General features: G+C 34.1%; 1 protein-coding gene across 14 annotated transcripts in view; it reads right to left on the bottom strand.

The window, feature by feature from the left end:
- The window catches only part of tmod (tropomodulin), a 120,126-nt gene that overhangs the window by 19,516 nt on the left and 77,106 nt on the right, over positions 1-23,504 (bottom strand). For 6 of the 14 annotated variants that reach the window (XM_033346511.2, XM_033346518.2, XM_033346519.2 and 3 more), the window contains 9 exons: positions 18,526-18,678; positions 18,275-18,442; positions 18,064-18,190; positions 17,756-17,976; positions 17,505-17,659; positions 17,326-17,422; positions 17,070-17,217; positions 15,542-15,650; positions 7,261-7,614 (listed from right to left, as the gene is read on the bottom strand). In XM_033346511.2, coding sequence (XP_033202402.1) covers positions 15,562-15,650; positions 17,070-17,217; positions 17,326-17,422; positions 17,505-17,659; positions 17,756-17,976; positions 18,064-18,190; positions 18,275-18,442; positions 18,526-18,678 — 1,158 coding nt within the window. In that variant the 3' untranslated portion in view covers positions 7,261-7,614; positions 15,542-15,561. Of the gene's footprint in view, positions 1-7,260; positions 7,615-14,075; positions 14,156-15,541; positions 15,651-16,157; positions 16,196-17,069; positions 17,218-17,325; positions 17,423-17,504; positions 17,660-17,755; positions 17,977-18,063; positions 18,191-18,274; positions 18,443-18,525; positions 18,679-19,334; positions 19,493-23,504 lie in introns of those variants that run through there. The other 8 variants (XM_033346520.2, XR_004465510.2, XR_004465511.2 and 5 more) reach the window with 8 other exon arrangements.

Genomic DNA, 23,504 nt, shown 5'->3' on the forward strand with positions numbered 1-23,504 from the left:
GAGCGTCGAAAGAATGATTTTTTTTTTTAACTTTTGGGAGCATTCATAAACGATTCATTTTAAAAATATTTCCCTGCTATGGGGTTAATAAGAAAGATTGATTTTGCAAAATTTCTACGTCTTTTCTATAGATTTTCATTTATAGTGAAAAATGTCTCAAACGTTGGTTACGTTATAGTAGAAACATCACTGAAATTCTAACAGTGCATCATTACGTGGATTGAACGCACGCCTCGTAATGTCACAGACGTGATACGAATTATGATTTATCAATTATGATTATACTTGCAACAGATTGAAGATCTCTATATACAAATTAATATATCTGAATATGTTATTTCATTAAAACCATAAATACTGCGAAAACCATAAGGTACCTAGTAGAAAAATCGTGTAGCGGCAGCATGCAATTAAATCCTATAATGATGTGTAGCACATGATGATGTACGTCCATCGGAAAATCTAAATATAGTAGAACGTGTCGCGGTATCAAGATTAAACTAACGTGTATAAACTGATATTTCCGATATAAAAGTTTCAAACATTCCAAAAACTGAATTCTAGCTTCAATAGACAAACTCTTAACTTTAAACGTTTGGACAAAGATAAACCAATGGATCACAAATATTTCACCAGAGACTTTTTTCATGACATCCGCTTGTAAAAACATCAGGAATAGCTGGTTTCAGGAGAAAAAAAGATCCAATTTAATCGGCTGTAGCAAGAGCCGCAGAGGGGCGTGAATATCGGAAACGCAGCTGAAATGGATAGAAATAGAAGGGAAACGTCGAATTTCCGAAAACTATGAAATTTCTCGAGATGAATGCGCGCACGGTGATAGAGGAATCGACTTTAATATCCAGCGAGGAAAAATTGGTTCACGGGATCTGATGAAAGGGAGAAAAACCGGGCAGCCGAGGAAAAAAGAAGTAGAGGCGGCATCGATGACAGCGTAAAATCCAAAATAGATGAGACGAAATGGTCGACGATTTCTGACGAAGGATAAAAACCGAGGACGGTAAAACGAGAAGTAAAAAAAAAAAAGAAAGAAAGAAAAGAGTAAAAAACGAAGGAATAAAAAAATAAAAAGCAAGGCACGGTGAAGAAAAAACTGAGCCGTACGCAGGCCGGCTGAAAAAGTAATTGAAGCTCCAATTGGCAAATAAATTGGCTCGAACTTCTATCGCGAGTCTTGCCGGTTCCGCCGTTTTTCCGCCGGACCTGGCGTTTACCCGCCAATTTCGCGGAACAAAGTAGCACAGCCTGCATCAATCACAGGTAAAACCACGTGAATTTCCCCTGTTCCGCGTGTCTTTGTGCGTGCAAGAATGAAACACGTTGCACCGTGATCGTAATTATTCGAACGATATAACTTTTCAACTACATTTAATGGGTTTGTCTGCAATTTTAACGTCCATTGGTATTTCGTTCGCGTTTCTAGATTGTGTATTCGGTTATAAAATTGATCGCGAATTGGTGGATTGTTTGATCGAAGATGACTTTTTCCGAATTTATGTTTTGTGATAATTTCTCCGTATTTCTTGTATGTGTGTGTGTGTGTGTGTTATATTAATATAATTTCTTTGAAATGATAATAGACATTAAAAAACGTTTATAATATAGTAAATAAAATGAATGAGATATCACTTTAGATTCAGGAAAAATTATTTTGTTTGCGCTAAATTACGATGAAATTTAATGGAAAATGATAGAAATGATGGAATTGCGAATAATAAGCATTTCTAATAATAGTTGTTTACGTACTATGTTAAGTTCGTGTATATATAATGATTTCTCAAATAGGAAAAGAATACATGTATTATGTAAATAAAATTTTACTATCATGGGAAGAATCTCTTATAAGGATATGGATGAGAGATATTTTATATTACATTGTTATCACTTCTTGTACTAGAACCATATGCTTTTATTCTCGTATGGGTCTTTATCTAAAACATGATAAACTGCTACATCGTTCTAAGTAAACCTTAATTTATTGTCTTGAAGCACGTTAATTCTTTTAGGGTGATTATTTAATATAAACATTTTAGTGTCATTACTTCTTGCAATGGAACCATATGCTCTTATTATTTCGATATACTTTATCATTTCAGAAACCGGCTAAATTTTTATATTATTTGAAATATATGTTAATTCACTTCATTAGAAATTCAATTGCCACTGGTCCAGAATTTCTCATTTTTAGTGCCATGCCTTCTATCTTAAGAAAGTTACGTCGATTTCAAGTCCCAGTTATCTCGTAAACTTTATTCCTAGTCGTATCAGTACCAGGGACTCTCTCTTACCCTGTTTTATTATTTCATTGACTAAAATTTATCTATCTTGAGATGCTCGCTTTCACTTTATGTTAACTGAATTACACGAACGTAAATGAAATATGAATTAACTATTACGACAAGACAAGTAAATTCTTCATCGAAATCCTAATTAGAATTTTACAAATATACAAAAGCTCAATATACCAAAATTCATATTCTATTATTACAATTGAATGCTTAGACATAGAACTATAACTTCGAATTATAACGGCAAACGTATCGAAAATTGCCGATTAACTATGTATAATAAGTCGACGTTATATCGTATATAATAAGCTAATACAAATACCAAGATAGATAAATCGACAATTTTATTCAATCTTTCCCATTTCTTCCGCAATGACCAGGTTGTTTAACTTTTATTCCACAGGACTTCTATCCCAAACAGCACCGTTTCAATATTTACGTATAATAATCCTCGAAACTGGAACTTTCGAGAGAATTTAACACGGACTATCTTCATCTTTTACGTAACTCATAACGCAAACAAGCAATTTGCTTCGGCGTATCAACGCCAAGCGCAGGGGATGAACCGGAAACGGCGCGAAGAGCGCAAACACGTGCAGGTGAAATTGCTCGTAATCGCGTTCCTATACTGAAAATAATCTTCTTCGGTGTATTCGTGGACCGACGTACTTGGCGTTCTAAAATTTAACGAGACCTTCTAGGCGTGGATATTGACCAGGGACGAATTAACCCTACGACTGAATACAAATGGGTTCATTTGCAAAGGAAAGAACAGAGAGTTCAGCGGACAAACAGTCGGCCAAACCTCATTATTATTCTCCCGTCCTTAACATCATTCGCCGTAGTCCTCGGATCTTTCAACTCAAAATCCACCTACAATCGAGTCTACTCAGCTGACAAACGTTCAAAAGGGAAATCGACATAAATTTAATTAACTCACAACGCCAGTGTTCTCCCTTCCACGTGGAACTTGCAGGGTGTCAAAGTATTTCCGACTTAATACCTTTCTGTCATTCGATCGTTCGTTCAGTGTTCTCTTTTAATATTTTCTTACTGGTATTAATCACGGTAGATTAGTCACCATTTAATATGAACCCGTCAAGGATCAATTTTGCATTAACGCAATATTTCACTTGTCATGTCAACTAATTTATCTCATTGGAATTTGATAAAAATTATATCGATGTGCTATTACTTCATAGAAAATAATGTAATTAGTTGGTTTATATCATCGAATTCTTCGTTCTAACGTTACTGAATATTTCTTTCAGTCAGTATCTCCTCTTCCAACTATCTTCTACGATTTAAAATAACACATGCAGAAATTGAGTATTTGTAACGCTATGATGGTAGTGTTCTTTTAATTAAAACATCTTTTCTTTGTATTTCTGATTCGCGTGGTAAAGTTCTTAACATCATCTATCATTCTAATACATTTGTTTTATCTTGATAAAGCAATAAATTGCTTGTTAGGAATTATTTCATTGCTTGGTCCTTAATGGGTTTGCTATGTTTTGGTCCTTGTGAGACCTACACAATCTCTATCAGTGCATATACATAATCAGTTAATTCTAACTCGCATTCGACAATCTGATTATTTATTAACGCTGAAATAATGGTCAAATATTACATTCAACTTTTCTCTTCAACCCAATACTTCTATTTAATACTTGTTAAACATTTGATGACCATCTTACAGATTCTCTACTGCAAACCAGTGCGTGCTACCAAGCACTAATTAAAATAATGTTTGAATTAATATTTAATCACAATGGCTGTGTGTAGAAAATACTACTCTTGAGTGCAGTAAACAAAAGTATGCATTGAACAAAAAAAGATAGTGTTACAGAAACAGAAAATCTGTTTCCACCTACGACAACGTTGGAAGGTATATCTAAAAAAAAAAGAAGTATCAGTGCCACACGGATAAAAAATATCTAGCAAAAATGAAAAACCGCGCGAAAACGTATCGTGCAGTGCGATTTCTGTCGAGATTCGATGAGACACAAATATTTTCACGGCTAACAGAGTATCGAAACCCAAAACATCGTGCTCCCACGTTTCGGTCGAGATATGTTAACCAACATGCAAATTTTCGTAAATTCGGGAGCTCTTGGAATTTTTTCGAACGAATAGAAAATTTTACAGCCGTAGATTTGTTATACGAATTTAATTAGCAGGGAGTGAAAGCAATTTGAGATGCTTTGAACGTTAATCTGCTGTTTGCAGCAAGATTTCAGAAGCTTCAAAAAGATAATTCTTCAGATAAATCTCGGAAACGTCGGGACATTAAATTTTTTGAGGGAGAGACGGAAGAAGTAATTTAATAAACAATTGAAGATCAAATAAGCTTTCCGGTACGTATTTTGAATTCTTGGGACATTTAGACTAAATATTTAGCTTTTCTTCAATATGAAAGAAGCTTTGAAACTTTCAAATTGTAATTTTAGAATTCTCAGAGTTTTGAAGTTATTAATCCTTAAATGCATACATACTGGGTTGACATTTTATAGCGTACTTTCATTTTATAATATAAATCAGATAAGTATTACTTACTGTATGGTATGTTGAATATAGTTATGTTACCAATATCAAATACATCCGCATTATACAACACGAAGTATTAATCTAAGCGAATAAAATAAAAAGTCAACTATTTTTCCATTTCATTATCTTTGTCCATTATAGTTTCAATATCCGGATGTTATTACGTTAAAATAATTTAAATACAACTAATAAGATATGATTCGTTTGTATGTTCTATAATATATCTCGTAGCTATTTTGAAACAAATTCTTCTTACAACTAAAAAGAACCGAAAAGATAAAACTAGTTTTTCAGAGTAGACGAATATTTTCAAAATCTTTTGTTATATTTAAAGAAATCATGCATTCGAGGATTAATATTCGCACGAATTTTAAATTCCCAAGCTTTCCAGGACGTTCATAAACATTGAACGAAAACCTACAAAAATTCCTACATTTCCAAACATTCGCCAACAGGATTTCGAATATTCGAAATTTCTCTACATTCGCGATTTCAAAGCTTCAAACATCTTCAAACTTACCGAACGTAGGATTTTCGCTAAACCTCATTGCACAAAATTTTTCCAAATTCCGTGAACTTCTACGTTCGGAATATCCAAATAAATACCAAAGCTCGGAACTCGTCTCCCGAAGGACCTTTCATCGATAGTCGCTCTTTCAGAAAAAACCGCCGCGAACGTTTTAAAAAGCATCGACACGCGGTTTTTGAACAGGGTCCTATCGATTCAGTTCTATAATTTGTATAAATTGTTTGGAAATTTCACGGAACGAAATACGTACTCCCTAGCATCCGAGGCAATAGTTACTATGCTGCAGAACTCGAGAAACGTTCAGATGGTCGTTTCTGAACGAAATTACAGGAGGAACGCGTTTTGTACGGACGATGGAACACGGAATCGCAGGGGAAGCTCGCAAACAGTGGCGGGCGAACGCTCATTAGCAAACGCGGCGCGTGTTCCGCGAGCTCTCCTCCTACGATTATCCCGGAAAACATGTATCAGAGCGAGCAGCTTTAAAAAAGTCACGGTGGATAGTTTTAAACGTGTTATTATATGGAGTAACACGTACGCCCTACCCCGTGTAACTTGGCTGGTGGCACGATACAAGCTGCAGGTAGTTAACTACTCGTTGGGCGCACAGGATGCAATCTCGAAATCGACCAGGCAACTTGGGAGCACGCACGCCGATAAAAAGAGCTCTCGCGTCGTCTGATATATGTAGACACCAAGAAAATATTTTCCTAGCTATCGCCACCGAATTTTCAACCAACAATCGTTTATATAGAGCCAGCGGATCGTACGTTCAACCCTTAAACTGAAATAGTTTAACATTAGGATTAGTTCACAGGTTAGTAATTTTGTTTTCATCATATTTTGTTAAATTCTGTTTTATTATATTTCTAAGTAATTATAATTAAAGATGTTTCTTAGGAATTGTATATTAATTGTATATTACACTGTTACGATTAAAACACGAATGAACAAGTAACTATAAGTTTTTACCGAAACAGGAGAGTACTCTTTCTGTATATTACAAGATATGAACAAAAGTATAAGTTAATAGAAACGTTTCTTAAACATTTCCTATATATTAAGTTACACTTTTCCCAGCTACGATCATGGTCATCGTTAAAATTGTCTTTTATTATTATTACGATTGTCTCACCTTAGTGAGATAGTTCAAATAGCGGATGTTCAAAAATTTCTCGAATCCCTTATCGCATGAACATTATATACTCGTATAATGTTATACACATGTAATTCTTAAATTCACGTTTATATTACGTACCACCGTATATTATAGCATTATAATATTATATACTTACACTTCGTCGAACCCATCACGTTACCTCAAACCATTTCCACTTGCAAACTCATTGATTATCACTTACATGTACCCACTTGTAAAGAAACATTTGGTCAATTTCAAAGAACCAACGAAATCAATCGCCAAAACGACCATCGTCGTACAATAATAATTCAAAGAAGAGATAGAGAATCGGTGGAGCTGATTTAAGGGTTGAAGTAGAACTCGCTGCTCTCATTACCAGAGAATTATCGCTAGGGGGATCGTACATGATCGAGGTAAACAAACGGGGGACGAAATAGTGTATGCGAGAACGGTTTATTTGCGGTTTAATTTGCGCCAAAGTACAAATACTCATGCAAAACGAACATAGTATGTAACAGCGTGAACGTGCTCGGCCTTCAACGAGGCAGAGAATCGTCACGTAAAGCGGAGAGAATTTACGAAAAAAAAAAGGAACAAAGACAGAAAAAGAGAAAAAAAGGGAAAAAACAAGAAAACAACACTCGGTTGGTTCATTATTCCCGATCGTTTGTTCGACGAATTTAAATGGAACGTGTCCCATCACGGTTGCGTTGCGATTGGAATTGAAACAAACGCCGGAGAACGACATCGTTTTATTCTTCGACACATATTGACAGAGGCATAATATTAATACATAAAATGGAAAAAGAAGCTTCGCCAAGAACGTCCGCTTATCGATTCTTGTTCACAAGTTACACGATGCGAATTATCATTTACGTGAAATTATCATTTATGTCGCGAGCAATGCGTGATAGTAAGTGGTGTTTTTTCTTTTCTTTATGTATCTATATATATATATATATCTTATGCATATTATATATGTACGTATGTATAACATATAGGTAAATAAATATATAATATATGTACAAATAATACCTAGGCGAACGCCACTTCGCGTTAAGATGTCGCCACCCCGAGCCGGGACTGCCGTACTGCAACAGACACCCGAAACACTGTCATCATCTGCGTTCAGCATTTTAGAATTAAAAAATCTTCACCGATCGGTTGCATGCCGGTGAAGAGAATGCAATCGTTCAACACACAGCACACACTTTTTCACGTCAGAGGTTGAAATTGATTAATGAAAGTTTGTTAAGTGGAAGTGATTCTTATGCAAATGGTGTCCTGTAGTGTAGGGGATGATTCTTCGTGAAAGGAATCAAAGATGTTTAACGTAAACTTTTCATATCTGGGACTTCGTTTAAAAAAAAAAACAGAATCTTACTTTTTGTTTTCTAATTATTAAGAAAACGACCCCTGAATTTTATTTTTTATATTTTGATTATTTCAATAGAGAAAAATAAAATATCGTTAAAAGAGAATCTGTTTAAGTATTTTGAAAAATCAAAAACCACATTGAAACGCTGAGAAGCTCTCGCATTTAATTAATCAGATAGAACTGTCAATGATTACTCACATCATCTTTTTTTCTGAATTATTTATATAATTTTGACAATGAAGGTAAAAGAAGCTTGAAGATTAATCGCTTAAAAATTTCCTAAGATTTTAATCAAACACATATTCTACAAAGTCCCACAAAAGAATATTGGATTACGTAATTTGAATATATTTCTTTTACGGAGAATCATCACCCGTATTAATAGTTATCTAACTGAAATCAAAGTCATATTTCAACCCCTGCTTTATACATATTTTTGCTCCGCCGCAAACGTTGCAAAGAGAATAATTCATTTCCATCAAAAAATATTCCGAGTAAACTCAAATAGAACAGGATAATTGCCTAGCTGTCTTCTTATCGACTCGCTGATGAAAGGAAAATATGTACATATTTTTTTAAACTGGTTGATTGTAAATTTTCCTCTTCCTTTACATCTTCTATTGATATAACATTTTTGATAAAATTCCAATTTTTCATCCTACAATTAATGAAACTTAACAGAAGATGATCTGCGGAAAAAATTTTTCCATCGGCTATTTCTCTCGTAGAAATTTAATAAAAGAAGATATTCTCCACTACTACAATTAAACATAAACAACAATAATAACAAACTAATATCATACAGCTCTAACGAAGAAGCTCTATTTTGACGCTTCAGTTGAATATTTACGGCAAACAACACGATGATATCCGATTTATCTCGATGAAAAAAAGGGAAGCTTTTCGAATCAATTATCGCGATTTCCGGCGTGCCAAAGCGCGCAACCGTTACACGATTAAAACCGGCGGAACTTCGAATTAGAAAGAGAAAGAGAGTGTCCCTGGCCTCGTTCAGAACGTAATCCGACCGGGAAAATTGCAATTTCCACGCGAGCCAGGAATAACCCGGGCGACGACGTAAAATATATCCGCGTGTGTGCTTGGCCATGGATGCTCGTTGCTTTTTAATTGTCTTTCGTTCGTCCCGAATTCGGACTTTCTATCGCAGAAATTGCTGCTGCTTTTTCCTAGAGTCGCTGATACATCCATCATGGCGCCGAATTAAACAACTTTCGTCTCGAGCCGGCAAACAGCGCGCGTTCGTTCGAGCTTCGTTAGGACATGCATCGGAGGGGGCAAACTGTTGGAAAAGTCCCCGTAGAATTCTTCTCTTTGCAACGTTTCGATGGAATGAATGGTTGAACAAGGACGAACCAAAGAATTTTACGACATTTCTACATTTCCTTTTTTCTTTATATGATTTTCCGCAATTTCGAAACACTCGTCCTATGTGTGGAATTTTATTTTCAACGGAATTATTTTTCATCACGATCTGCTGGAAATATGCGACATCATTTAAATTCCTTTCATTTATATCGAGGAATTTTTCGTGGCACAGCTTTTGTCCAATATGACAGCGAATACATGTGAAATATTAAATCAATAACTAATTCGTTAAATTACAATATGATCATTATACTGGACAAAAATAATATAATATTGTAATCTTTATCCAATATATAATTAATTTCAACAGTAAGCACAAAATCAATCGTGAGCGCAAAATTCTTTATAATTCGATCCTCGCATAAATCATTGGAGCTCCTTCCTTTTTCTTCTAGTAAAAGATTTACCAATAAAACTCCTTCGTTCCCGAATGCAAAAAGGAACGATATGTATACTTTCCACGCGTTAGTTCCATGCAAGAAGAAAGAAGCTCCACAAACGATCTTAACCCTTAAGGGTTACCATGGGTGAAATCTCACACCAAACGTATTTTTCTTTAATATTATCGTCCCTTAATAATACCACCTTTCGTCTAATATCAAACGTAAGGGTAACATCAATTACATTTACTTGACTTCATTTATTTCTAAATTAAAAATGATATATTTAGATAGAATTTCACCCATGATAGCGCATCAATGTAATTTCTTTCGACGATAGCTTTTAAGAGTTAATTGTCCAATCTGTTAGTAAAGAAAGAAAAGACAGGTCCAACTGCAAACAAGACGATCGTGTTAATCGAAAATATCGTATATCACGCTGTTATTTTCAAAGAAAACGTTTCAACACGTCGATGCACGTCACATTTCAAACACTGAAACAGAAGGGGAGGAAAGGTAGTGGATTTACGTGGAAACTCGTACGTCACAGCAATCTTTTAGCCTGGTAATAACACGTCCATGACGTGTTATGACGGAAACACGAGCGATCCGCTGGAAATTTCGTCGATGCATGAACATCGAGCACTTTGGAAATCCGCGGTGCTCGACGCTCGTTTGACATTTAAAGCGTTAAATTCGGCTAATCGTGAAAATCGTTCGACCACTGTGATGAAGTTTATGCCCGCAAATAGTTATCAGAAAGGCGAAATAAGCTCGCGCATAATCGATCCGATTTGGTCGGGGATTTACCGTTTCAACCATGTAAATTGGTCCACTTTCGAATAATTTCGATTTTCACGATTATTTTCTGGTTTTTAAGCGTTCGTTGAATAGCTGAAACTCTTTTCGTCGATGGATTTATATCATTGTCAGGGTAGAGTTTAGTGTCTAAAGTGATAGTTTTCATTAGTTTATATGTACCGATGAGATATTAGTTGTAATTAACCCTTTATTGTTCCGTGTTATTTTTAATTAAATATAATTTTCATGTTGTATATCGTATGCAATATAACTTTACAAACAACAAGATGAAAAATGGATCGATTTAACATTAAAATATAATTTTTTGTATTATTTTAGATATCAAGAAACATTTGAAAAACTCTTAGAATATTTATCGACTCTAATATTATATTAGATAATTGTTCTTTTCGGAAAAATCGAAGAACGAAATTTTGCTTGTCTACGGATAAATAACAATATGATTGACTTTTAAGATTTTTTTATATATATAATATTTATTCTTCTAAAAAAACTAAATAAAAATTGTTGGGCAAGAAAGGGTTAATAACTTTTACATAATTTAAAGAGCTTCTAGAAGATTCCTGAATGAACAGATAACCCCTTGCGTAACCAATAAATTTTCTATCCTGAATTAATTTAAATTTTCATTCCCTACACTTTTAGATGTATGACACAATTGCAGCTGTCCTCTCGCATATTAAAAATGTCTGGTTGTATCGTTTGTCGCAAATAAATGTTTCACCATAGCATATTTAATCAGCTAGTCAAAAAATACCATCAAACGCGTGTTTATATAAAAAAATGTCACAGGCATTTTCGTGAAATGAAATGTTATACATTGATGCAGACATAGCCCAAAGCGTCAAAGTTGAGAATTTAATTTTATACAATCTCCGTGAAATACGAAACCCGTCAATTTCCCCGTCTGTTAAATTCCCACAAAACTGACACGTAGAATAAAATCTGGCTAATCTTAATACGCTAAAAACGTTGTAATACCGTTGTACGAAAAATTGTACGACCGTTTCAATTTATTACGCATTTATGTAACCATAAATCGAACGATCAAAGTATAACAAATTTACGAAATTTACATCGCACGCGGTACTAATTTCTAACTCTGCTAAACTATTATAGTCTAATTGACCAATTGCTTTCAAACGACTCTCGAAATGTCTCCGCTCAAATCAATAATAACTTGGTTGAAACGCAAGGGGTTAACAATACGACGTAAAAGGGCAAAATATAACTTGAGGAACTTCTAGCTGGCTTTTAGGCAAAAACATTGTGTCCCGTAGCTAAGTTGGAAAGTTATTCGCGTGACGAGAAGAAATTACTCCCGTATTCCTAGGCAAACAGCTAATCTGAGCTGTAAAGCGGCGATCTGGCTACGAACTTTCCACCAAACGACCGGTTAATTGAGTTGTACCCTCGCGCAAGGGAAAAACTTTATCGGGAGCAGTTCGCGGTTGATCCAACGGAACAGTTTCATCGCGATCCGAACCTGCTGCCATGTATCAGCGTGTATGGTAGTTACACTATCGCTGGCGTGCACTATCGGCCAAAAATAAGAGACCTGAGCTCACATGAAAGCATTAAATATCGTTTTTCGAACACTATAAATCGAAAAATAAAAGAGGATATTATATATGTTATATATTATTTATAATTATTACAAAGTTAAAAGATTTGCAGACGTAAATAATAATATTAATACTAGAATATTTTTTGCAAATATTTTTAACAAAATGAATAAATTGTCTCTTACTAAATGGAAAGAAGATTATATGTATATACGTGTTTAGCTTTTAGTTGTAATTATGTTAATGAGATACAGATTAGATTCTGATAATTGTAATGTTAATTGTAATTATTATATAAACTATCCTATAATATTATCTGAACTCTTTGCATGTAACAGGAAGAATATGATTCTTGAATGAAAATAAAGAAGTAAAAGAAGGTTTAGTCCTTGTACTACCAACCAAAAAAATATGCTAATTATTAAGATCATCTTACTATGATTAAATAACTAGTTGTTAGTTGCTCTTATTAAGGGTACAGCTTAATTATCATAGATTTCATCATAATTATACAGTCTCGTACTTTCGGCTGCTAGCGCACATTTAGTGATGGGATCATGAAAACGGTTATCGGAAATAGTATCACAATATAAAAAGCTATGAAATATTGTAAACTTGTATAACACAAAATTGTTATCTTTATATGTTAATCAATTGAAATACTTTGTTAAAGTTTTGGCAGTAACTAAAATATATCGAATAATATATTGAAATATATTAAACATACTATTAATTCCATTAAATCTTGAAGAAACATTTTCTAGAACAGTAACATTCTATAACATAAAATAATTATTGAAAAGTAATCTAAACATCAACTAAAAAATATTTCACAATCTCTACAAAGTGTAGTAACAAATAATATAATTTTTCAACGAATAAGGAGAACAAGATTAATTTCGAGTCGCCTTTACGTATCCGTTGGGAATACTTGACGGAAAATTCGAAGGCAATTAGTCAAATGCTTCATCAGACTTTACGATGTTACTCGCGATACGGTTGATCCCATCACTAGGCACGTCGTCACACGTTAAACCGCTCGCTGCTCGACATTTAACGTCGAGAGGACGTCACGCAAGGTGAACCGAGCTTCTGGAAGCTTGCGTGGAAATTAACGCGTCACGACTTCATCGGGTTTGATAGGATGTGCACCTAAATCCTGAGAGCGAGGCCGTCGACCAGAGTTAAAGCTCGTCTACAAACACCATTCGCAGTTAACGACGTGTCAGATCAAGCGCAAAACTCTGTTTTCGACTTTCATTACGAACTAACGTGTCGTGATGCATTACGAACGAGATACTAACCATGCAACGAATGAATCCTATGTTTTGTGAGATCCTCCTTGACATAAATTCATTCATTCTTAATTTCAACGGCGCATGATTCTTTGTCGTTCAAAATTGTAAACCCGATACTATTATAAATTTCCATTTACTGGAAAATCTTTGTATTTTTACTGAAAATTATGTTATTGAATTCCAGCAGATACTAAAATTACAAATAGTTCAGAATTTCTTAAAAATAGATTCTTTCGTTGTCATATGTATTATCTTTGAATCTAGATACCTTTAATTATACTATAACGTATGAAACAATATTAATTACAAAAGTTTGAAGGCTTAAAATATAACATATATATTACCGTAAACTATACTTTAAATATCTTTAGTAGAAAATACCAAAATAAAATAAAATTTTCATTACAATTTTCTTCCAATATTAAACTATTGTTGTAACTCTTTCACTATTAAGAATCTATGTCACAGAATCTCATAAAACATAATTTCCTAGAAATTGTAGACCTCTCAAGTAACCGTAAAAAGTTCTCAAATACTTGAACATCGTTCGTAGCCCAAAACGCTTTTACACTGATCCTGTCTTCCTCTCAAGCGCACAAAACCTTGCATCTATCGAAAAGCAACGTTAGTTAAGCTGCAAAGTAACAAGAGCAGTTAAGGCTTGCCGCAAGAAAAACGCGCAGCATCAATCTGTTGATCGACCACCACTTAAGGGCTAGCTACCTTTCATTGAATCAAGGCAGGTTTCCTGTGGTTCATGTTAAAGAATCGGAACTGTAGCCGCAGCGTTAGGTCTTTCCGTACTGTTGGGAAAGAATAGAGGTGTCGTAAGTATACATCGCAGCTCTGACTCGTAGAGTCTCATATCGGTGGGTGGTAAAATCGTTATACAAACTAATCCATTCTATATGGCGACTAAACAAAAATAAGAGAAATCGAAACGATCCAAATCGGTCTTTTTCTTCATCAGTAATCCTGCTTACTACATGCATTCATTTTCGAAATTGTGATATTAAATAGTTTCTTAAGTTTAATGGAAATATAGACATACGTGATTTCTCGTTTTAATTTTGTATGAAAGTTTTGCTTGAAATGTTGCAAATTTTTGTATTTGTTGAAACGAGATTGGAATGTAAAAATTTAAGGACTGTAGCAAGTGTGACACAGATAGATAACTTCATTACGATTAATTGATCGTTTCGAGATCCCTAATCAGTTAAAATAGGCGTGGCTCGCCATCGTAATCCTTTGGGCTTATCGTGATCACTGTAATTGTCGTACAACCTAAACGTTATGTGACGCGCATCTACGCGACAATGAGACCATAAATTGCGAAATAGGGTGTGGACCATTGGCATACGTTGATTTGAGGACTCCGCCTGGAAAGACAATCTGAGATGTGTGTACTTATCATATCAATTGATCATCGCATTGAAAGATTCGTTTGTGTTCGAATAGATTGTCGTATTTCTCTTCGTGTACTTTCTTATGCTATAGTTTATCGTTATTGCTTTAGCAGATGTGTGCGACAGATTGAAATGAGAGAAGAGATAATGCGAGCAACTTAAAATAAAATCGTGCGGTGGATGCATGAATGTTAATAATAGTGTACGTATAAAAGATTGTTGTCATTGTTAGTCATTGTTGTCACTGTTACCGTCAATACGCAGCTATTAGTGCTGCAGATAATATAGTTTTTTGTTATATTTATATTGTTTGATAACTATCATTGCTGTAAATATTTTTGATAATTGGTAATTATTATACTGATATACAGCCATGATAATTGTGCCATAATATCATTATAATATCAGATATTAATTGAATAGAATTCTCAATCTTAATAATGCTCATGATTATCCGCTAGTTATTTATTTTATTGTTAAAAGTACTGGCTATTTTCTTTTTTACTAATACAAAGAATATACAAATATGAACATATTTATTGACTCAAACAATTTTAAGAACTGTTAGACCAAGGTCTATTCATGAATTAATCAAACCGGTACAAAATGCAGTTAACAAATAAACAATCACAAGCAAATAATTTAATTTACGAATCAAGGATACCGTTTTATCTGGACATTCACTTACATTCGACATCATGAAAATTGTACATTGGTCGAAAAAATCAGGCATTAAAGACAAGTTTTCAATACAGGACTTTCTTGCCTACAAATATTACTCACTGCGCTATAAAAAGTCAACGCTACGTTTCGTTTCTTACACCACCTACTGGGATAGCGAAACTTTTAGGAAGTTCACCGGCCTCTAGCTTAGCGCGTTGCACACGACAGACTAACAAAATAAATAATTCGTTAAAATCTTTCGAATACTATTATAGCAATTTCGTAAGGATAGAACAAGTTTCAGACAAAATATAAATCAATGCAGGCGTTTCACATATTTATGTGAAACATTTTCAACATTATAATTGTGAGATGAACGTGAGAATGATAAAACGAAACAGATAAAAAGCTTGCACTGAAAACATGAAACTATGTGAAAGATATGCATGCTGCAAGGTGAATATAAGGCAAGGTTTGGACCTAGAAGAATTTATAGTTGAGAAGTTGTCATTGTCTTGAAAATTCATCGTTTTTTATTCGAAAATAATTAGTGTTTTCATGTTTTTTCTAAACTAATACTATTAACAATCATTTTCTTTAGTAAATTAAATAAAGCGAAACTGCACAAAAGCATGAATCAAAGTCTACATCTGCTCTGCTGCTTATCAATGTTAAATAAGCTATATATAAGCAATAATGGGAAATAATCGCGACTTAAATAGACTCATACCAAATTAAATGCCTATGCACTTTAATCTTTGGTCCTGTACTTGGCTGAAAATTGGAAACAGATTATATTTTACACTTGTCGATGAAGTTTCTAGGTACAACATCTTCCTAGTGCGAGAAATGAAATGGAACTTTCAAAGTGGCTAGATGAAAGGGGTTATTAGAGTGCATAGATTGTTAAAAATATGAAGAAATGTTGATTGCAAATGAGTACACTCATAATTACCTCTATATCACTAGCTAGAAAAATAATAAATGAATTTAGCAGGATGAATGGATGAATGATGATGTGCTAATAAAGCGCTATGAAAGACTACGAAGCAGATTCGGAAGAGTTAGAAGCATTTCGTCATATAATCTCCATGGTCCCCCATACAATTGCTCCCATCTAAACGAAAAATTAACAGTATGAATATCACTGCAGCATGAACGACAGGAAAAAATCGTCTCTATTTAGAATGTGAGAATAATTGTTTGAATAATATAAAAAGTACGATTCCAATGTGGCACATATCCCTCGATAAATAAATCATCTGGAAAAACTTTTTTCATTATAAATGAATATTTGAGACATGTGAACTGATATTTTAATTATAATATACCTGAAAAAAGATTAATTGTTCGATCTAATGAAGAATTGATATCTCTGATACAACTACAAAGTTATATCAAGAATGAGACATTAACACTTATGATTTATTTGATGAATATCACTTAAGACTTAAATGATAAATGATCATTTTATATTAAAGAACAGATTCTGTATACAAAAATATATAGAAAAAGGAATAAAGTTATTTCTTATTTAAGCTGAATATAAAATTTTTCACAGAACCTTCATAAAAAATTATTTTGATATGTCCAAAATTAAAACTTCCACGAAGGAAATATTTTTTATAAATATATTATTTCTACTTACTCCTATCAATGTTGCGTTGTAAATGTGCGGCCACGCGATGTCTAGCATCGTTAAACTCCAAGTGAAGACCAAGTCGGAGCAATGTCGGATTTTGTTCCACCAATTGTGTAATTTCCATCTCAATTTTATTTCCCAGCACCTGTGACCTCTACATATTAAATGCAAAAACAAAATATATTAATCATCACGAAAATTTTATTATATTTGGTAGATAAATTAATAGATGTAAAAATATAAAATTTTTACTGTATCTTACCTGATTCGAACATCGAAATTCTTCTATTGACTTTGTTTTAAGGAGTGCCCTGATGAGCCTCACTATCACAGCTGGGCTTATAAAGTTTGTTTCCACACTAAAAAGTTATAGGTTTAACATATTATATCTAATAAAGATTATTTTTACAATACAAAGTAGATAAAATGCATTATACTAACTTGAGTACTCTGAGCGTAGAATTTTTCTCTAAGGCATCTGCCAACCTTTGTGCAGTCTTATCAGTGAGTCCCACATTTGTTAAACTTAAGGATTCGAGATGTGTATTTATCTCCAGTCCTTCAAATAGTTGGATAAACTTTTCATCAGATATATTCTGGAAAATAATAATGTTACATATAATAACGTTATGTAATCATAAATAACAAACGTTCTGTGAGTGTACAATCAGTAATAGGTTTCATATACCTACTTTAATGTTATTCCAATTTAAATCAATTAGCGAAGTATCATCTTCTCGCACTTGTTTAATAGTAGCGTCAACGTCTGTATCATTAGGTGGCTCCATTGGATAAGGTTTTGGTTGACTAGCTTTCGTTACACCATCCCAACCCAAACCAACAGGTTGGCCAGAATTTAATAGGGAAGCATGATACTGATCTTGATTCATCATGGAATGAAATCCAAGAATAGCTACACGCAAAAAATTAATATTAAATGTCAAAATAAATCTACCATTACTAAAAATTATATTATTCTATCCTAGAAAATTATATTCACCAGCAAGATCAATAATTTCTTCTTGAGTAGCATTAGACAATGCTTGCTCATATTCCTCTCCAAGATCAATAGCAATTTGCTCATCTGCTTCTTTTTCTTTTGCAGTTTCTTGAGGAGGAGGAACCCACTAAAAGTATACAACGAAAACATATATATCAATATTTTTCATTTCAAATGTATTAAAAACAAAATATTTGATTTAAAACAATACCTTTTTCCCTCTTATTACACCAGGTACATAAGGTTTTAATTCTGGTCTATCTGGTGTCTCTAAAGCTTGTTTGTTGATGTGTTCAATAAGTTTCTTGCGATTTAGCGGTCCTGTAGGACTCTTGTCACATTCATAGCTGCAACGTTGCGATGGTGGCATAAAGCTATCCTATAAGAATAAAGAGTGTATGAAATATATTTATATCAGCTATTATAAATTAAACATGGCAACGACAATTCTAATTCTCTTACATCAGGATCCACCTCCTTTGCTAATATATTAATTTCTTCTGGAGTGAGTTGTGCCAACAAATCGTCCACATCCACATCATCGTATTCACTCAAATCCTTGCCATACAGCTTTGCTGCAGTTGTCATAGTGGTAGTTTTGGTTGATGAAGAAGTCTGGAAAGTTTCCCATGGTTCTTGGTCAACTACAGAGTGCCTCCGTGACATTTTATTAGCAGAGTTATTAATATAATTATCTAATGCTATATAAAACTGCTATAATACTATTAAAGTATGTTAATATTCTAACACATCCGCATTATAACAGAACACAGAGTATGAATTCTTAAATACTGATTACTAAATACATGAAAAAATTGATGAAAATTTTTCTGATAATTTTCGTAATATTTTATTAACAAATAGTTTCACTCTCCTTAAATTTGCATAAATAGACACACGTAAAGTTCAATGAATGATTGAAACAACCGAATGATAAAAACAATGGCCTTCGACGGATGACCAGAAAATCGAAGCCGAAACGACGAATTATATTTTTCCGTATACAATATCAGCGACAGGGTATTTCGTCACGGAACACGTTCATCACTACGCCTAAGAGTACACGCAGGCAATGTTCCTGATCGAACGATCAGCAAATCGACAAGTTGCATTTAAATTCGGCAACTGTCCAATCCGGCTGATGCCCTTTGCCCCAGATAATTCGGGATCGATTTTCATTGACAACTCATCTGCCAAATCGACAACCCACGCTAAACGACGATTCGTGACCGTCTCTCAAATATTAACATCTAAACAAGAATGAAACTTACTACTGACAAATCGTTCACAATAATGAACCACAATGATACGGTCCTTCAATGCGAAATTAGGTGAACCGCTCGCAATCAAATACCTCACCCACTTCTCACGACAAACACACACTTCACTGACCAGTTCACCGATTGCGGCTGATTGCGGCAGCGCCCTTTGACGCTTATACCATATTTGAACAAAGAACCAGCGAAATGAATTATCACTCCGTAGTATATTTCATAATTATTCGAAGAAATCTCAAAATATTTACTCAATATGGAATAGCTTTTCAAAACGCAAGAAATATTTATTTAATTTTCCTAATTGTTTATAATAATGAGAAAGTTTTCATTCAATTATCGCCTTAAGCCGTTTGACAACCGTACGGAGTATTAGTTTGAATGAAGTATACAAGATGCTAACCCATGGAGAAAGTTTCTGCGCGTCTAGCGTCGCGCAGGTATTGACGTTGATGTAGCACCCGTGGCGGTTGTTTTAAAACACCTCCATATACGTATAAGATTCGCAAATTGAGAGAGGTTGAACAACCATTTACCATTTTCGCTCTTGGATTGAATCATTCAATACCGTTAAAAGTAGCTGACGATTCAAGATCTTTTAGCATAAAAGAGTTTGTCTTTCATATAAAATAGCTGAATTATACAATATTAAAGTACTATATACAGTATTACGCGACAATCCACGTTGAAGAAATTATTCATTCTAACGACTAACATCATTCTACATTTACATGATACCATAATTTGTGACCTTATGATCCACTAAATTAGCCATCCAACGAAAATGATCTAACTAATAAGGTGATAAATAACCGACGAGAGCGTTATAATTATGACACATGATACACATATAGCTGCAGTTTTCGTGCGGAGTATGTACAATATGTAATCGAAAAGAATTTGATGAAACACGTGGACCCTCCACTGGTCCGTGTCAAGATGATTAACGCGATAAATCAATTCTACCCAAGGTCGCGCAAAGACCGGTAATCGGTGTGTATGCTAAGAGTGGGGAAATTGTGCATGCTAGGTGGGAGCGTGTTGCGTAGGCCCGTGGTTCGCGGTCGGAAAAGACAGAGCGGCCATCTCTGTCGTTCTTCGGCCGTGCAGTTTTGATTAGAGAGCGTCTATCGCGCGTTGTAGCGCTCGTAGCGGCGACAGCCTCAAAAATAGCTGAGGCCTCCTCGCAGGCTGGCAAACTCCCAACGGTCTATACTTGGACATCCCCGCGCCATGATTATTTATAGTGAGCGCGAGCGCGGCCACTGGCCTTCCCGCGAACTAACTAGCCGCCTCCAAAGACGATCCGCCGCCCGTGACCTAGGCCCGCATTAATAACGATTACACCCCTGCGCTCAGGAATACGGCAACTTAATATCTGCTGCTACCACGAATACGTTTTTGTCGTTTGATCGTACAATTGCTATTATTATTTTTATTATTGTTATTGTTATTAACAGGCGAGTCAAATAGTCCATTTTTCGCATCAAATTAGCGTCATATTACGTCAAATTGTACAAAAGAAAGGAAGAGAAAAAAGAATGCAACAAGAAAACCGATTAATGTAATATAATACAAAATAATGCGGAGGCACAGGGACGTATAACTGAATATAATTTATAAAAAAAAGTACAAGTCGGACATTAATCTCTAGTTATGATGAACTGTAAGTGAGATTGATATGACTGAGACGAAGTGGGCTATTATGTGACCATTAATTAAATTATATATAAACCATACTAATGTATATACGAAAATCATTTTATTTTAACGTCATTTGATGACTAAAGACGAGTATTTTAATACGCAGATCATATTCAACAACATGATAAGTTATGTCTTTTTCTTTTGTTGAATTTTTAAAAGGTTTTAAACCTAGTGTACCTTAAACTTAATGCGAATAACAACGTTGTTCAAGCAATAATTTATTTATGTTTTCAAAATATCGTTAATAATATATTGGATGATGTATCAGAATTTAAGAATTGATACGTATTGTACGAAGTATAAAATTAAAATACATGTTTTTTCAAACGAATAAAATACGATGTTCATTTAGAATTTTTATCTATTAGATAAAAATTGCAGATTTCTAATATTCATATTCATCAATGTCTTCGCTTCATCACCAACTCCCTATTTTCTCATACGCAATCCTAGAGTTACGTAATTTCCGAAGAGGATGCAACCGAATATTAAATTATTAGCACACTCTTTCCATGACTATGATGTAACAGAATGTATTCCATTGAACCTGCATACTTTCCTCTTTCAATGCAAATATTATTCGTCACTGCACTGATGAATAACCGGAAGACAATACCGGGAGGAAGATCAATTATAGTGCCGTGCATATCGACGATCAGATCTAGAATGAAACTTTCAGTGTTCCAAATAACGCGCGCGTGTGCTCTCACTGGCCGCGAGAAATCTGCCCGCTAATTAATTTGTACGGTTTCTTGGCAGGTTTATTTCTGTATAGCCGAATGAAAACCGCTCCTGCTTACTTTCACGGTCACAAAAAAAGGCGAATCGTTTTCTATCCGGGCGGATCACACGCCGACAATAATTTTACGCCACATAACAGGCTCGCGTTAGAAAAAAGCTTCGTGTGAAAGCTCCTCGAAGAAAGAAAGTGAAAGGAAAAGGAAGCAAAAAAGAAGAAAACAAAACGCAACATCGACGGACTATTTGGTTCTCGCGAATACAGCATGCGTGAAAAATTGATCAGAATCGCGCGAAATTTGGATGCCACGGATGTCACTGTTTCTAATAATAACGGAAACAAAGCGAGCTGCTTGACGCTCGTCCAGAAAACTACACAAGCTCACCAAAATTATTCGAACACTTTATGAATACACCTTTTATGAATATTACGCTATGTATGTTACGCGAAACATTTTTCGAAATTTCATCAGTACTATTTTATTTATTATTATTTATGGGATTCGACTATTATAATTGTATTGGAGAAGTTTGTTACAGAAGTATAAGTCGATACATTTTTCAGTTTTTGATTTCTGCAATTTTTGTTTGAATCAATAATGTAAATAGAGTATGCTGAAACGTAGTTTGAACCTTCCTCATTACATATCGTAAATTAAACTTTCAGAAAAATATATGCGAAATAAGTTATAAAATGATTATTTGATGAATCTCCTGTGGTGGAGCATTTTGATACGATTAATTTTATTGTTATTCTTAAGAACCATTTTTATTGCTCGAAATATACTCGCGTTGTTGTTTAAATTAATAAATAAATTAATAAACTAATCATTGATAATATAATATACATAAATAAAATAAGTATAAATATCTTTACTTAAAAACAACATAAGGAGATAATTACTTTCTAAATCCAAGTAGTAATTAATACATACATAATTGGGAATGTCTTTACCACATTCCACACATAGTATGCATTGAATAAATTATTCACTTTCCTCAGATTTTTAACATGGTTCAGTTAAACATGTTAAACATAAGGCATCTTCAATTTCCGATTTTGATTCATTTTCATCAGGTGTAGGCTTATTATTAAGTCTTTCTAACTGACTTTTTTATTTATACTTTTCTTACCGCTACTTGCGGCTTTAATTTCTTCATCATTGTTATTTCTCATTAAAGAGTTACACAATTCCTTCCGTGCTCCTTATTTTATTAGTTTTCTATTATCCTTTCCCCTTGCTTCATTTTTCAGCCGTTTTTTCACTGACGAGTCAGCAAGGGTTATTGAGGCCATTCTCTTCTTGCCTCTTGAATTTCTTTTTCTTTTACCAGCTTTAGGATATTTAGAATTTTTCCTGGATTATTGCTTATCCAATTATCCATTGCAGCTATTATTTATCTAGTGGCTGCAGCTACTGAATTACGCTATTATCGTTACAAAAATTAAGAACAATTATAAATAGATGAGATTCACGATTATCCAGAACGAATAAACAAAGTTTTGATATTGACGATTTTACGTGGTTATGAAAATTGATGCACTGTATCAGCCTTCTTCAAAGGAGACGTATCAGTGTATCCTTCTGGTAATTATATAAAAACATCTCCATAAAAAAATATAAATCACATAACCCAACGTAATTACGTTATTTTCAAACGACTTAATGTCAAATTATGTAATATAAAGTTCTGTATAGTATCTCCAGATAGATTGAAAAG

This window comes from Bombus vancouverensis, chromosome 9 (assembly GCF_051014615.1).
Source record: "Bombus vancouverensis nearcticus chromosome 9, iyBomVanc1_principal, whole genome shotgun sequence".
Taxonomy (NCBI): Eukaryota; Metazoa; Arthropoda; class Insecta; order Hymenoptera; family Apidae; genus Bombus; species Bombus vancouverensis.